General features: G+C 36.2%; 1 protein-coding gene across 2 annotated transcripts in view; it reads right to left on the bottom strand.

Annotated features, from left to right (window-relative positions):
• Positions 1-5,670: 5,670 nt before the first annotated feature.
• The window catches only part of LOC140165680 (uncharacterized), a 43,717-nt gene continuing 31,889 nt past the window's right edge, over positions 5,671-17,498 (bottom strand). Inside the window, exons 7-9 of one of the 2 annotated variants that reach the window (XM_072188984.1) lie at positions 15,842-15,997; positions 11,597-11,705; positions 5,671-8,047 (exon numbers count right to left, since the gene is read on the bottom strand). In XM_072188984.1, coding sequence (XP_072045085.1) covers positions 7,564-8,047; positions 11,597-11,705; positions 15,842-15,997 — 749 coding nt within the window. In that variant the 3' untranslated portion in view covers positions 5,671-7,563. The remainder of the gene's footprint in view (positions 8,048-11,596; positions 11,706-15,841; positions 15,998-17,498) is intronic. The other variant, XM_072188985.1, reaches the window with a different exon arrangement.

Genomic DNA, 17,498 nt, shown 5'->3' with positions numbered 1-17,498 from the left:
TACATAAGTAATAGTACAATATGAGGAAAGTGCTGAACGGCTCTTTTCAGAGCCACCATTTCATACTGGATAATATATGAGAACTATAATCAAAGACAGAATTAAAAAAGACTTGTTTACGTCTGTCAATCAAACTCGGGCACGGTTTCTTTACGAATATCGTGATTATTGAGTTATTATTGACCGACGGTAAAACAGGGTTCCTTATGGTTAATTTTGCACCTTCAAACATACAAACCGTCTCACAAGTTAGGTCTTCTCACTGTAAAACTTTCTCTTCTGAAGGCACCATGTCAAAAATGCTCTGAAAAGTTGTTTTTTGGCCTTATAAAAGTACCGTAATTTTTCGTCATTTTCTGCGATTTCTTTCCTCCAATCAACATCAGATGAATCTTCCTTCCTTTTACGCGCTATTAACCAATCAAATGTGGTAGGAAACTTGATGAACGTGACGTCAGACGCAAACTAATCTTTTAAATTTTGTCTTTAATCATAACTTGAACAATACTCTTTGTATGAGAAAACACTAAGAATTATAATAGTTGATATGAAAATGTATTTATACATACAGATGGACCAATTAAAATGGGTGCAACAAATGTGTTGAAGCCTTCGTATTGTATTATTCTGTAAGCACAACGCTACTGATTTTTTTTGGTAGGATAGGTTTAATTATACTTTGTTGCCTCACTGTATGCGGGTAAAATTAGTTTATTTAATTGTGCGATATTACATACCTTGTTGCCTCACTGTATGCGGGTAAAATTAATTAATTTAATTGTGCGATATCTCCATGTCTCCCCTTTGTTATTATTTTCCCCATTTAAATAAAAGCATGGATTGAGCACTAGCTTATCATTCTGTGGCAATACATTACCTCAGTATCTGCTTGTTACTCGCTTCAGCAGCTGGCCTCTAGACTGAATTTGATATACAATATTGCAGTTTACCTATTACCTTAATCACCCCTATACCTTGTTTAGTTTAATTGCCTTAATATGTGGTTCTGGCAGGTCGGCAGGTAAAGTCATAAAAAAACATTTGATTTTTGAAGATATTTGTTTAGCTTAAAGCTTGTCGGACGTCAATGTGAGTCTTTTGGGGTTGTTTACCTCAATGTTTGACGAATAATTGTCGCTCTTTGGAACAGTGATATAAGCAGTGGCGTAACCAGTGGGGTAGCCGGGGGGGCAAGCTGCCCCCCCGGACAAAAAAAAACTGGGAAGAAGAGCAAAAAATTGGGAAGGGGAAAAGGGGGAAAGGAGAGCAAAAGAGGAAGAACAAAGGGGAAGGAGAAGAGAAAAAAAAGGGAAAAGAGGAAGAAGAGAAAGGGAAAGAAGAAAAGAAAAAGAGGGAAAAAGGGGAAGGGAGAAGAGAAAAAGGGAAAGGGGGAAGAGAAAAGGGAAAGATAGAGGGAATTTGAAATTTGTACTCTGAAACACTGATTTTTTAGCTTCTAATATGCCAAAAACCAGGACCTTGACCCCCGCCGGGCCTTTGCCCCTGGACCCCACCAGGGCCCCTAAGGCGGGCCCCTGGACCCCACCCGTTTAACGCTCCGCGGCAAGCCGCTCGCGACTTTTGGTCAAGAATTGGGAAATTTTTCAATCTTGCCCCCCCGGAAGGTCAGGTCTGGTTACGCCCCTGGATATAAGCACTGAACATTTGGCTTATTCTGGATGGAGCGTGGCAAAATTAAGATACTGATCAGTGTGAGTTTATAGACTGTATAATTAAGCGAAAGGTCAGACTTTCTCGTAACGAGAATGTCAAGAAAAGCAAGCTTGTAATTAGTCGCCTCCTCAAAAGTACATTTGTTGAGGTAGGTCAGAAAAGAATGGTGTTACATAACGCAGAATGTGTTGTCAACATAACGTTTCCAAATCCGAGAAGAATTAGGGTCGGTCAGAAGAGCTTCCTGTTCAAAAGACTCCATGAACAGATCGGCCGCTGTTGCGGAGATTGGAGACCCCATAGTCAGTAAACATAAAGTAGGCATTGTTCAAACAAAATTCCAACATATCAGAAATGTGGAGTGATGTTCTGTCAAGTAAGTTGGATCGTCTTTCAGTCGGTCCATGGTACAATGTATAGCACATCTGGCTTACGGTTGAAACTCGCATTTTGCGCCCAAAATTGGCATCTTTGTAAATGGTCAGCGCCTCGCCTATAGCACATCTGGCTTACGGTTGAAACAGCGCCTCGCCTATGTGATGCCATTTTCTTCCATCACAGCACAGGAATGGATGTGAATAAGGATTCTACATCGGAAGATACTATATAGCATCTCTGTGTCTTTGAAGCCTTCAGTCGAGGCAAAGAGCAAAGCCAAATGCTACTGTCATCTTGCTGTACGTAGCTGGAACTATATACGAAGTTCTTTTGAAGGAAAACCTTCATGTATACTTCAAGACGCCCAATACTCTGAAACATCAACTTGCATACCCCGAGGACCCTATCCGCAAGGAGCTCCAGCCAGGAGCTATCAATTCTAAATCTTTTTGATCTTTGTGACCAAGTTTTATACATTGGTGAAACTGTCAGAACTTTGAAGAAGAGACATAGGGAACACTAAAGAAAATCTGATTCTGGCAACATAAAAAAATTAGCAGTCGCTGAACATGTGAGGCAAAACCAACATGACATTATCATTGAGACCGGGCATTGAGACAGCAGAACTTGTGAAAACCTTTGATTTTAGATAGCCCACAAGATGAAATCTAGTAGCTTTAGAATATGAGATTTTGGTATGGGGCCATTCCACTTAGTGATTCAAAGCAATCATATGTTTGCCAAATAATTCTGTAAGGCGTTCCGTCACGGTTCTCCTTCTGTGTTAAGGAGCACCATCTTGTGTGCACCAAGCACGTTGTTTTGTTTTTTATTGACTTTGCGCAACTGCATTTTTACTCGGCGCACACATAGCCACTGAGTTCTTAGTAATAGTCACTTAGAGAGGGCACGGTGGCTCAGTGGTTATGGCCTTGGACTCATAATCTGAGAGCTTGCTTGACGTGCGTGGGTTCGAGTCTCCGTCCCACCACCGTGTTGCGACATTGGGCAAGGCGCTTTGCCTCGCTTGCCTCACCCCACCCAGGTGTTGTACTGATGAACCCTGCGCCATTTGTAGGCTGCAAACGTGGTTCCGAAATATTCTAATGACGGCGGAATAAATGTAAAGCGCTTTGAGGCTGTTTACGGCATAAAGCGCTATAAAAAATATCTACATTTTTTTTACACGCCAGTGATTTTACAGTTGTGGGTGGGGAAGAAGTTGATTCCAACTAGAGCATATTGACCAAATACCTTACATTTTTAAATCTAGGGGCATTTTTGAAACTGTTAAATTTATTTTGATATACACTGCATAGCCTATTCCTAATTGTTTATTGTAAAAGACACATCAGACATACATTGCAAACTTAATTTAATTTAATATTCATATTTTTTTTTTTTATTCCATATAATGTACATTGGTATTCTTGATTATATCTATGTAAAAAAATAAACTAAAAATGATTGAAGTATATACATTTAAATTCTAATATGTACAGTGTATTTATGCGCAAATGATAATAATATAATTATGAAGATACGTCCAAAATAATAATTAGCCATAATATCCATCCAACTTAGCTCAGATGAATAAATAAATAAATAAATAAATAAATAAATAAATAAATAAATAAATAAATAAATAAATAAATAAATAAATAAATAAATAAGAACTTATTGAAAAATGGAGGAGGGACAGAAAGGGACAGAAAGAAAACAGAGAAAGAAAAAGGAGAAAACAGAAAAAGAGAAGAAAGAATAGAAGGAATGAAATATGAAAGGGGGAAAGAAAAAAGAAATAAGACAAAATTGCTCGAGTAGATAATGAAGAAAAGATAAGAGGAAGAAGAGTAAATAAGAGGAACGGACAAGGAAAAACACTTTTCACCCAATGGATATCATAAAAAAAGACAGATATGTCATAATTAGAACCACTGAGCGGCCAATAGCTGCATTTTTCTAGCTCGAATTTAACACCTCATTTATTGAAATCGGTCAAGAAATAACGACACTGTGGTGCAAAATCCCAAGGAAGATGCAAACTGAATCAAAAGTTGCAGTTTTTATCCATTATTTATTTATTGCACACAAAGCGATCTCTAACAAAAACTAACGCCGTGCTTTACATTGATTAGCATATTAAAATGCAACTTTAGATTTCGTTCCTTCCGTGGGTTGAGATAACCGTTTCTTTAATTTTCAACCGATTTCAAAAAACGAGAGCCAAAGGGTACATGTATTAGCTGCTGGTTTTAATTTGAACATATTTGTCTACCGGTAACAACTGAAGAAGAGTTTCATGAATGTAATCATATTTGTCTTTGTTTAGGATATGCATGGGTGAACATAACTGGTACCTTAATGTGTGGTGTGTATTGCAAGCAGTGTCGTCAATCCGTCTTGTAAAGCATTATAGATATGTGGCTAATTTTGCCAAACAATGTGTGAGGGAACATGTTCCCGTATTTCCCACATGATTGACGCCCCTGATTGCAAACAACATTCAATCATTCATTAGCAAGTTATACCAATCAGCAGTCCGTATTGCAACGACCTAAACTATGCAAAAAAAGTTTCTTTATGGTTAGGAAATTTAACCACAATTAAAATCTAGCAACTAATTTTGTACGTTTGCTAAATAATCACATGCGGGGGATTGTCCTGCGCATTTTGACACCTCAATCACTACACTACGACACTCCTGAGAAAAGATATGAATGTTTAAGTACCAAGAGGTCGACAAATTAAAATTGCAAAGAAGCCTATTCAATGGTTTTAAACCTGATTCACTGCTCCAAGACGGTTTCATTATTCCCACCTTTTCAATTTGAATTTAAAGCATTTTCGTTGATGCATGTTGGATAGTCCTTTGCTTATTGTGCAGATGAATGATCAAAGACAAAGGTGAGTGGGTACTAAGACATTTACGTTTTGAGAGATGGGTTTGGAAAAGGGATTCAAAACAGGTCATGATTACCGCAGTTTGGAAGATACTGTACATTCAATATGTTACCAAAACAGAAGGAATTGAGACACTTAAGTGGCCCTCCAGAAGCCCTGATCTTAAACCCTTGGAGAACCTTTGGGATCAGCTCAAGAGACGAGTCAACAAGAATATAATGGCAGATACAACTCTGGTGGCATTGCGTCGCATCGTTATCAACGAGTGGAATGGGATTGAGCAAGGTAACATTCGACGTCTCATTAGTAGCATGAGACGCCGCGTGGCTGCTGTAAGGGAAACCAACTGTGGACACACAAAGTACTGAAAGAAAAAGAGATTAATCTCAAGTGAAGTTGGAAGCGGCAGTATAATGCCTGAAATGTGCTCAGCAAGTAAACAAAAAATGTTATCTGCATGTTTGTTGTTTTTTGTGTACTTTTATGCTAAAAAAATTGAATAGGCCTTTTTGCAATTTTCATTTTTCGACCTCGTGTTACTTAAACATTCATATCTTTTCTCAGGAATGTCGTAGGGTAGTGATTAAGGTGTCAAAATGCACAGGACAATCACCCGCATGCGATTATTTAGCAAATGTACAAAATTAGTCACTAGATTTTAATAGTGAGTAAATTTCCTAACCATAAAGAAACTTTTTTTGCGTAGTGTATATTGTCTGTAGATTGTAAAGTACCTTCACCTTTGGCGTGATCACACATACTTATGATTAATTTCTTCCTTAACTACGTCCTGTGTTTCAAGTTAATCTCTCTGTATTACAAGTAGCACAGACCAATATACATAATTACAAGATCGATGTTGTAGACAAATGCTAAATAACTAGCTAGCGCCATAAGAAAATAACAATAGTAATAATAATGAAAAGAAAAATAGATAAATATCGAAAAAGTAACTTATCATTTTGAACAAATTACATTATTGCCAATTGAACAGTCGTCGTATTCCAAAAGCAATTGCAAGAATTTTGGTCATATTAATGGATTTCGAAGAAGTCATACCTTAGACAATTATATCAATCAAAATACCGTACTTGTCTGAAGATCGTGAAGCAACTTCACATTTGATGTGATCACACACACTGATATGATTAATTTCTTCCTTAACTACGTCCTGTGTTTCAAGTCAATCTCTCTGTATTACAGACCAATATAATTATATAATTACAAGGTCGATGTTGAAGACAAATCCCAAATAACTAGCCAAACCCATAAGAAACCACATTCGTGTTTCTTATAAGAAAAAAGTAATGGTAAATAAAAAAAAAGATAAATAAGTAAAAAAAAGTAAGAAGAAGAAGAAGAAGAAGAAGAAGAAGAAGAAGAAGAAGAAGAAGAAAAACATCTTATCCATTTGAAAACATTACATTACACTATTACCTATTGCAGTCTTCATATTCCAAAAGCAATTACAAGAATCTTGGTCATATTAATGGATCTCGAAGAAGTCACACCTCCCTAATTCATTAACAAATTACATCAATCAAAATTCCGTACTTCTACGACCGTACTTCTTGTCTGAAGATCATGGAGCACCTCCACATTTGGCGTGATCACACACACTGTTATGATTAATTTATTCCTTGACCATGTTAACTACGTCCTGATTTTGAAGTCAATAACTAGCTAAAGGTATGGCCAAATCCATAAGATATAACATTCATGTTTCTTATAAGGAAATAATAATGATAAGTAAAAAAATAGATAAATAACGAGAAAAAAAAACATTATCCCATTGAAAACATTACATTATTGCCTATTGCACAGTCTTCTTATTCCAAAAGCAACTGCAAGAATCTTGGCCATATTAATGAATCTCGAAGAAGGCACACCTCCATAATTCATTAGCAGATATATCAATCAAAATTCAGCACTAGTCTACGACTTATATCTTGTCTGAAGATCGTGAAGCACTTTCACAGTGATCACACACACACACACAGATATGATTAATTTACTCCATAACCATGTTTACTACGTCTTGATTTTCAAGTCATTTTCCATCATTCATTAGCAAATTATATCAATCAAAATTCCATACTTCTTCGACCGTACTTCTTGTCTGAAGATCATGAAGCACCTTTACATTTTGGCGTTATCAATCACACTGATATAAATAATTTCTTCCTTAAACGTCCTGTTTTTAAAGTTAATCTCTCTGTATGACTTCTTATTGCAAAAGCATTATTGTAAGAATCTTAATATTAATAGATCTCGAAGAAAGAAGGTAAACCCCATTATTTAATAGCTATTTATATTAGATATATAGTTATATCAATCATCAGTCCGTACTTGAACGGCATCTATCTTGTCTGAAGATCGTGAAGCATCTTCACCTTTGGCGTGATCACACACAATGATATAATCCTTAATTACGTCCTGTGTCTCCATAATATCTCTTTGTATTAACTGCAAGTATAGCAATACGCATTCTTTGAGGATTCACAAATTACAACACCTGCTCGAACACGATTTTATCTGAACATCATGCATTGTAAATTGTTAGTGTTATTTTCTGTTGTATAACAATAACATCACTATAGCATTATTTCAAATAACCACCGCATAATGTGTTTCATCATCTTCTTGCCTATATCTACTCAGTTCTCCATTTCGAAAACTACGCACGCTATCATTACGAACGCTTGAATGGTGTTTTTTAAAGTTCAACGTATTTCCATTACTGTACATTTGTGGGTCATCATTTTGTGTGAAACTTTTCACGCGTCTCGCAGATTGTGGCATGGCATTGATAGTAGAAACCATTAGATTATGCATGGAATTGTGCGTAGGTCCGCTGTTTGCTCCAAAGTCTTGCTGCTGCCATGCAGTATATGGATCGTCTAAATGAAGACCACCTGGTGCTGTCTTCGTCTTCTGCTGTATCTGGTCGTCTTCTTTCTGTTTGCGCATGCGTGAAATGTCACTTTTCCGTGGAGGTCTAAGAGGTTCGTATCTCGAGTCTAATTCATAGCTTGGATTGTATAGCAAATCTTGGTAGTTTTTGTCGGATTTAGCGTCGGCAACCACTTTCCTGTGAGACAGAAAATAAATTGAACACATGGTTATTATTTAAGGTATTAAAGCCAAATCAGTTTGGTCTTTCGATCGACCATCTATGCTCGGTCGATCCTGATTATTTATGAAATACCAATTAATTGCATTTTCTTAATTTCTGCATCTGCTTCTGTAGTATACTGTGCAAACTCCTTAACAGGGTAGCTAAAACAGCACAGCTATAAGAGTCTCTGATGTCAGCAATTATAACGTATTCCATTGAGCTGTAGTCTTGTTGAATATCCATACTTGCAACAGTCTTTGGTTGTGGTCGCATAAAGGAAACGGACGAGATCTACCTGGTACATTGTCTTGGTCTGGTACCAGTGGAATTTACTGATGTCGATGGAGACAACCTGATAATGTGCTGTATACAGAAGAGACTGTTGAGCGCTTGAGTCTCCTTTCTTCCAAGCGCTTCCATTCAAGCTCGGGAACCACAATATTAGTTGATGGATCATTAATAAAAAGCATCGAAGCAGCATCGACGGTCGGTCCAACGATCCAACAAATTTAGCTCATTATTACATGAATGCTACTGACAATTTCCATTGTGCTCATAATTGTTATACTTGTCATCAGTTACAACATCAACCATGAATCCTCCTCTTACTTTCATAATCATAAATGTATCTTTCAGTAAATATATTTATCAATGCATTAGACTATATTATTTTGTGTTGTTTTATACGGTCCACAACTTATAAGTTCCCCCCTAATACTTTTTTTAAAATAAGTCAAAAATATTTTACGAAAGGTAACAATGTCAAAAGATATGTATAGCCCTATTTGCTTTACACATGTGGACCAATTTATAGCGTCACACGTCATTGCGTTCAGTCACAATGGTTAATTGTTTAAGAAAAGAGGCCGTTTTAAAATGTTGCACCCGAGTCCATACTAGCAGTCAGGTTTTCTTTAACAAGCACCTGAATAGACCTGGCCTACTGTATTGTTTGAGAGCTGACTCCTATGTACTTAGATGCAACTTTTAGCACTGTTTAAAACGGTCTCTTTTTTACAAAATGAACCATTGTTACAGAACGCAATGACATGTGACGCTATAATTTGGTCCATATGTGTAAAATTAATACGGCTACCCTTACCTTCTTACACGTTTGCATTTTGTCAAATATTTTCCGATTTATTTTGAAAAGTATTTAGGGGGAACTTGTGGACCCTATATATGGACTATTCAATTGGAATCCATATACCCCCTAAATCTCCCACATATATAATGTGATTCTTCTGTTTAATCTGGAGCCAGCCATTCCTGTAGTCCACATAAAAATGCACACTCCTTGTGTGGCAGATTAGTTCATGTCTTTCATAGGGGGTGTATGGGTTTCAACTGGGATAGTCTAATGGCGTTTCTGTGGCATCTACATCTCGCCACTCATTCCTATACTTTGTAATACTAAATATTGTTTCATCATAGAGTATGTATATGTAGATGTATAATTGTATATATATTAAGTACAAATACGTCTACTCTGCAATACATTATTATTACACTTGTACCAATGTGTACAGGCTGTATCGAAATGGTACCTATCAATTTGGATGATAATTGAAAAGCCTGAGTTTTCCTAAGGCAAGATTGGATACTAGCTTGCACACCTAGGTTTCATTATCATTGAGGTATAGGACTTTTTATTTTTTCGGAGAAGAGCAGGTAGGGCAACTGCTTGATTATATTTCTACATGTTCATACCACATACTCTGTAAATTTTAGAAAATTCGCATGAGTCCGTTTTCTTTAAATCACATTTTTGTTCCTAAAATGGGGGTTATAGCGCCCTCAACGGGCACTCTCTCCATAGGGCTACATGTAAAGACCAGTTATAGACAAATGGCCCTAATATAAAACGGACTCGTGCGAATTTCCTCAAATTTTGCATATGATGTAGATTTAACATCTGGAATATAATGCAAGTGATGTCGTTGCTGCTCTTCTAAATTCATTTTTAAAATGTCCGCCCCAGACCAAGGTATACTCTCCAAATTTCCAGAATGCATATATACTTTATTACTTGCTACACAATTTATCTATAAATTATGTGGATCTTAGGAAAAAAAAAAAATTGTTTGCTTGCCCTCGAATGGATTTTAAAAATTGGGTCGGTCGGTCGGGAAAAGTTTTTTTTTCCGTTTCCCAGAAACAGACATGGCGAATACCGAATGCAATTAATGGTTCAAGCATTTCCGTAGAAGCAACATCACGCCATGGTCCAGCATCTGTGCTCGCCACTTGCACCTTAAACAATTGTAGCTCTTCTACATGTAGGCCTACGTTTAATGAAGTGTACAATTCTCCTACATGTAGTGTTTTCTGCTTTTCAAAACTATCATATTAATCAGCGTGTTCGGTCCCTTGCTTCACCTGTACAGCTAGCGCTACTCGTGTTCTGTCGCTGTCCGCCATGTTTAAAGTGAAATCATATTATACCGAGCGATTTGTGCTCTTAATAAAAGAAGCCTCAACAAACATGTTGAAAAAAATAGTGCAATGTTAATTCCTAGTCGATACGAACAAATATCATGAATCTAAATATTTATAAACAAGAAATGAATATCGGGTACAACTGTTTTCAAATTTTATCTACTTTTACCATATTTTAACATCTGCTATATTGTATCCATTCTTGCACGATATGCACGGTTATATTTTGCCTGTAAATAAACTCATCCCTAGATGCGCCGTCCGAAATGTGCAGGTGGATAGCAAATTGTATTAGAGCTTAGACGCTGAGGTGGTATACGAAATTGCGGAACCCGACAGTCAGGCACAGCCGGACACGTAAACAAGCAGGATATGGTATTTTACAACGTTTCTTTTAAATCATCGGTTTTTCAGACGAAAAATACATGCCATTTTTGGGAAAATCGCAAAAAACAACTTTTTTCAAAAAAAAAGTTCTACGGTCGGGACTGCCGAGACGGTCGGTCGGACGAGGGCAAGCAAACAACTTTTTTTTTTGGTCTAATACGTTGAATTTTGATGTGTCAGACTCATCCATATTATCAATGAAAATTGATGGGTGCTAATCATTTTGATACAGCTGGTATTGTGATGAAAGTAAATCTGAACGGAACATAATCTTACATACTGACCTAGGTGGTGAATGTATTGTTAAATACATTTTGAATATTTATAACATATTAATGACTTTTAAAAATGCACACTAGTTTTCCACGTTGTTGTTGTTTAATTTAAATATTCATTAATAGAATTTAGGGTATATCGATTTCGATCGTTTATAGATAGCGGGTGTGCAGCCTGTCTCAAAAAAATTGTGCAGGTGAAAAGCGTCATTTTTGGCAATACGAGAATACTGTTGTGACATGATGCTTACATTAACGTCAAGGGAGCAGTTCGAACTTTCAAATACCGTGTGTTTCATTCATTTTGGTTTTGGCAATGCAGAGATCTACTTGTATGTATGAAAACCCTTTTGTGCCACGTTTTAGAAAATTTAATAGAATGTTATGTCCAAATACGTGTATACAATACTCTTAGTCTTACCGTCTTGCAAATTTTCCTCGGACTAAAACAAATATAAAGACTGGAACACAAAGAGCTAATACCACAACAAAAGCTATCACTAAAACGATGCCAGGTCTGTCAGCCAATACTGTCAAATAAAAAATCAAGAGAATATACAGAGTGAGAATAAATTTATGACTTATGAAGCCTTATGGATAGACATGAAGCCTTATAATGCCTTATGAATACTTATGAAGCCTTGTGAAGCCTTATGAAGACTAAGCATTAGATTCCAAGCTTGCTAGAGAATCTGAATGGTCCAGGAAGTTTTCTGTCACTTGCTATGCTGAAAGTAAGTTTGAGGTGTGTAATGAAAGTACTGGCATGTCATCTCACAAAAAGAAAAAAGTTGTCTTAATCAAGTCTATCAAAGATGAGATCAATGAAACCTGGATCAACCAACTTAAAGATCTTGTTGTCCAGGGCGACATGTTGCGCGTTTCCATCCTTGAAAAGGCAGATCATATTTGGAAGTCTTTCATTTTAATATGCCTAAAGGTGTCATGAAATTCATGGTCAACTCTTTTCTGGACACCCTCCCAACAAAAAATAACCTCAGCCGTTGGGGCAAAAAATTGTCCACAAACTGTAATTTATGTTTTAAAAAGAAACTCTTCACCATGTTTTAAACCACTGCCAGATTATGCTCGAACAAGGCAGGTATACTTGGCGCCATGACTCTGTCCTTCGTATCATCCATGACACTCTTCAGGAAATAGCTGCCCCATCATGGACCTTCTATTGTGACCTAGCTGGTACAACCAAAGTTGCGGGGACCACTATCCCTCCTGATATTTTGGCAACTCAACAGAGACCTGACCTGGTCCTCGTCAACCGCGACTCAAAAAAGATCATTGTCTTCGAACTAACTATTCCGTTCGAACAAAACATCAGAAATTCTCACGACCGCAAGGTAAACAAATACTCAAGTTTGATCATGGATCTTCAGGGACAGAGTTATGACGCCAAGTTATTTTGTATTGAAATTGGCAGCAGAGGCCTCATTACTGACGACAATAAGTGCAATATTCAAAACATTTTCACCTCTGTTTCATTGGGTAATAAACCCCACAAAATACTGTGCAAGAAATTTCAAGCCAACCTCAGTAAACGTGCAATACTGGCTTCATATGCAATCTTTTACTCCAAATATGACCAGGACTGGTCAATCTCCTAGGTGCTTTTGTAATCTGTACATATCTTGAAATGTTTATTGTTTTTAATATATTTTGTTTACTGTCTTTCATCCATTTTACTCCTGCAGAGATATGGCAACTGAATTCTTTCTGATGCCATACTCTTGTCTGGATTTGTATGTCTTCTTTTCGATCTGTTTTGATGTAATTGTATATAATTAAGATTGAAATGAATAAATAAAAAGGTGCATGAAGCCTTTTAAAGGCGTATGAAGCCTTCGAAAGACACATGAAGCCTTATGAAACCTTATGAAGCCTTATGAAGCCTTATGAAGACTAATTAAAACTCATGAAGCCTTTGAAGCCATATGAAGACTTGTGAAGCCTTACGACAATAACATGTACACTACCAGATTCCTATTGCTGCCACCCCAGATGTACACTAGTGCCCTGCTGCTTCATCATTGGTACTCTGGAGTACTCATGTAGGTACTCCGTACACACATCGGAATTACATGTAAATCATACACACTGGTACTGGATTGGTGCCACACTACTGAAGAATACTACTGAAGAATAGCCACACAGTAACTTTACAGCAGTGTACCGCTTGGGTTGTCAGCAATAGCAATCTGGTAGTGTTTAACATCCGCTTTCAAAAACACATATCATTAAACATCAACATTAACATTTAATACTGACATTAATCACAATTGTCATTATTTTCCATATATTTTAAAGATTTATATAAAATAGAATTCCATAACCTATGATAACTTTGGTTTCTAAAATAATAACAGGTCATGTTGTTTACGTTATCATGCTTAATGTTATTTACGTTATCATGCCCATTTAGTTACTTTTTATTGTCGAGAACCTATCAATTTATTATGACATCCATATAATCCGGCCGAATAGGTTTCATTATGATTCATGTTGCAGTAGGCCACATGAATTAATGGGAAAATTAAGGACTTTTTTTTTCAAAACTAATTCAGCTATTTTATTATCTTGTAGGAAGATACCAAAGTATTCTAGAATACTTTGAAGATACCGTAGAATGCTATATACAAGCATGCCTTTAATTTCTTTTGACGAAAGTTTGAGCAAGTACGGTGATTATTACTGATACAGGCGACTCATGTACAAACATATTAATGTAAGACCAATCTATTGAAATGTTTTTGTGGAGGGTGTGTGCCTTTCGACTCTTTCGTCAAAAATAAAAACCACCACACCACTCATTTTTACAGGCATAATTATATGCTTGCAGGTAGAATTCTATAGTATTACACCATAGGTATTTGAGGAATCCTATGATTACACGATCTGAAGGAACTACTCATTTGTGTGCCGCGTTTCATAATTGCATTTGTACATTCATCGAATGACCTTTGAAAATGTTGGTACAAAAACTCATACTCTGCAACTTCAGGTCAAATTTTGCTCTATGATTGTTTAATTGAAGTTTAATATTGAACTATGCAATTGGGATGAGGCCATTGTGGTTCATACTGGGAATGGATTGCAAACCATGATCAGTGTTTATAAAAGTCAAACTAAATTCAATTTGCAAGCTACTTGCTGAAACTCAATATGATCAGATAATCTTAAAAAGCCAAGTCATGAATCCTTCTAAATAACCTTAAACTAGACGCTATTAAAAATGACGGATGATACGCGTATCAGGTGGCAAAAGGGTCCACCCATGCATTGACGTCATATTTGTCAGAGGCAATGTACAGATATATGATGCTACATTATTCACCGTTGGCGTATATGGTATGTCATAGAGTATTGAAATGATTTTCATGTTTTGGCAAGGGTTTCATGGTTTACATCCAAAGTTTAGTTGACATATTTGGTGCACTTGTTTATTTAATCAATCTGTGCAATGTTTTTATGCTTGTGAAAGTTGGAACTTGGCATATCCTTTTCAATTTTGATCACTAACGACTTAGGCAACTTGATGGAAACGACAGTGTCCGACAACAATTTAATTCGCTAGTATTTATTTATTTATTTATATATTTATTTATTTGGCATATTATTCTAGATTTATTTTGGCATTACATGGTTCTTTTATATTGCAATTTAGTTCATAAAACAATTATGGCGATTTAAGTTGATCAAGTAATCGCCTTTAACCTATTTTACGCATTTGTTTTACTTTACGTAACCCGTTTAATCTGGGAGATTAGAACACTTATCCGATAAAGAAACATCGGACATTGACACTCTTCAAAATTAACCCAGAATACGTATATTTTAGTTAGCTAAACAAGTTGTAACAAAAGAAATAATGATAATACAAACAAAACAAGACATTACAACTGAACAAAACAATGCATTAATATAGCTTATTGTAAGCAATGGTTCCACAGCACGTTACAGGACAACACCACGTGACAGGACAATATCACGTGACAGGACAATACCACGTGGACACACGTTTGACGATGACGCAGTATATCTGAATAAAAAATGACGGGCCAAAAGGTATTATAATTCCGTGCTAATATTTCTAAATACCAGAATAATCATGTAAAGCAAGCAAGAATTTTGTAAAGCTTTCTGTAAAAGATCAATTACTTTCTAAATTTATAAGATTAAAAAAATGCGACGAGGGACAAATTCAAGCTTAGATTAAAGATTCTTAATCTAATATATTGAGCTAATCTGAATCAGATTACCATATTAAAGATTAAAATTAAAATCTATTAGATTAACTTTTTAAATCATAGCATGGATTAATCTTGGATTAATCCAGAAACTAATCAAAGACTGATCCAAATTAAGGTTAAAAATTCAATCTAATGGTTTTGCATTCTAATCTATTAGATTAAGAATTTTTAATCGACTAGATTAACTTTTTAATCTTAGGAATTTAGAGAGTAATGCTGATTCATATATTCACTAAATCAGAACGTAACCAAGAATGTAAGTAACATTTGGAAATTAAATAAGATGAACTTATGTTATACTTGAATCGCTATCAAAGAGCGATCGATCATTGACTGAACGCGATTAATTAATGTGTAAAACGGATTTTGTCATTTTTCTTTCAGACAATCTGCGAAGTTAATACCTTTCGTCAATGACGCTTTAGCATTGTCCCGGGGAGCATCAGCTTTACCATTGCCCAGGGGAACATCGCCTTTAAAATTAAATGTTATGCTCAAAGAGGCTTCCGAAGTCGGAGGTGGCGAGGTTAGTGAAGAATTGTCCGATTCGTATTCTGGGTCTAGTAAGTAAAACGGAAAGAAAACTCTGTTGATCTCATGCAATTGATCATGCGTAAACAATAATTCATGCGGAAACGTAAATACACTTGAGCGCTGATAGGATGTAGGGCGTATAAAATTTCCGGAGTCACGTCACAGTCCGACGGTTTCTGACCAGCAACAGGCATCATCCATAGTGCATCAACCGAGTGAACACGGAATAGTGATACATTCCGAAGGCTCGCAGGTGAGCAAAATCATGCTTTGAGTAACTGTTTAAGGGATGGGGTATGAGCGTTTGGACAGTATTTATTGTGGGACATTAGAGCACATCAGACATATCAAATTACATTCTGAATACGAAGAATGTCCTTCTGATATCAAATAATTTTGATTTTTTGAAATTCGCAATGTAATCCACATTTTATGGCAAATGATTAAAAATAGATATTTTTGATATTTAACAGTACTCGAAGTAAACTATATAAATCTGATGATGTAGTGGACGATATGGACGATCAATTGAAAATTTTGACCTTTGGTATTGAAAATATGGATTGTTTTCCCAAAATACAATAAAAAAATTAGGTCTTTTTGGGAAAAAAATCCTTATCTTCAATATGAATGGTCAAAATTTTCAATTGATCGTCGGCTTTTCCTCCCAGCTACATACACTTTAAGAACATATCATTAGATTTATAAAATTTACTTCGAGGACTGTTATATATCAAAAATGTGAAAAATACCAAATTTTAATAATTTGTCATAAAATTTGTATTATATCGTGAATTTAAACAAATGAAAATTATTTGATATCAGAAAGACATTCTTTGTATTCAGAATGCAATTCGATATGTCTGATCTGCGCTCATTCCAGATCCCTTAACTATCTCAGTAAAATTCTGTTTGGTTTTAGCGCACAAATAAGCTTGAATTGGAATTGAGATCATTTCTCCGAAAACAATGTTTCATTGATTCTTTTTTAGCCACATACATTTATAACAACAAAAATCAGAATCTCTATTGATTTAAATTGTAAGGAAGATTAATTTGTTATATTACAAGGACCTATCTGCAATAGCTGTCCTATAGACATAAGACAATTTATGCGGACTGTAATGTATACATCTAAAATATATCACATAGCAGCTATTGCAGACGGGCCCTTCTTGCCATGGACGAATGAGTTAACAGCACAGAGGAGTAAGATAAAACAGAGCGCGTACCACCAGTCAAAGTCCCCGTGTATTGTATGCTACCAGTTCTCGCATATTCATGAGGGCCGATTGTTCGTTTATTCGCGCCTGACAATCACGCCAGCGTTGCGTGCCTTCGTGTATACGCGATAGAGCGTTGCGTGCTTTCGCGATTACGCGATAGACCGTGCAAATACGCGGTAATTGCCTAGCAGTCTCGCCTGGCGCATTTCATGGAACAATCGGCCCTCATTATCGGATGAGGCGGAGACTTTGACTGGTGGTACGCGCTCTGTCTTATCTTACTCCTCTGTGGATAACAGAC

This window comes from Amphiura filiformis, chromosome 12, assembly GCF_039555335.1.
Source record: "Amphiura filiformis chromosome 12, Afil_fr2py, whole genome shotgun sequence".
NCBI classification, from domain to species: Eukaryota; Metazoa; Echinodermata; class Ophiuroidea; order Amphilepidida; family Amphiuridae; genus Amphiura; species Amphiura filiformis.
Note: the sequence above shows the minus strand (reverse complement) of the source record. Positions and strands in the feature narration are given on the sequence as shown.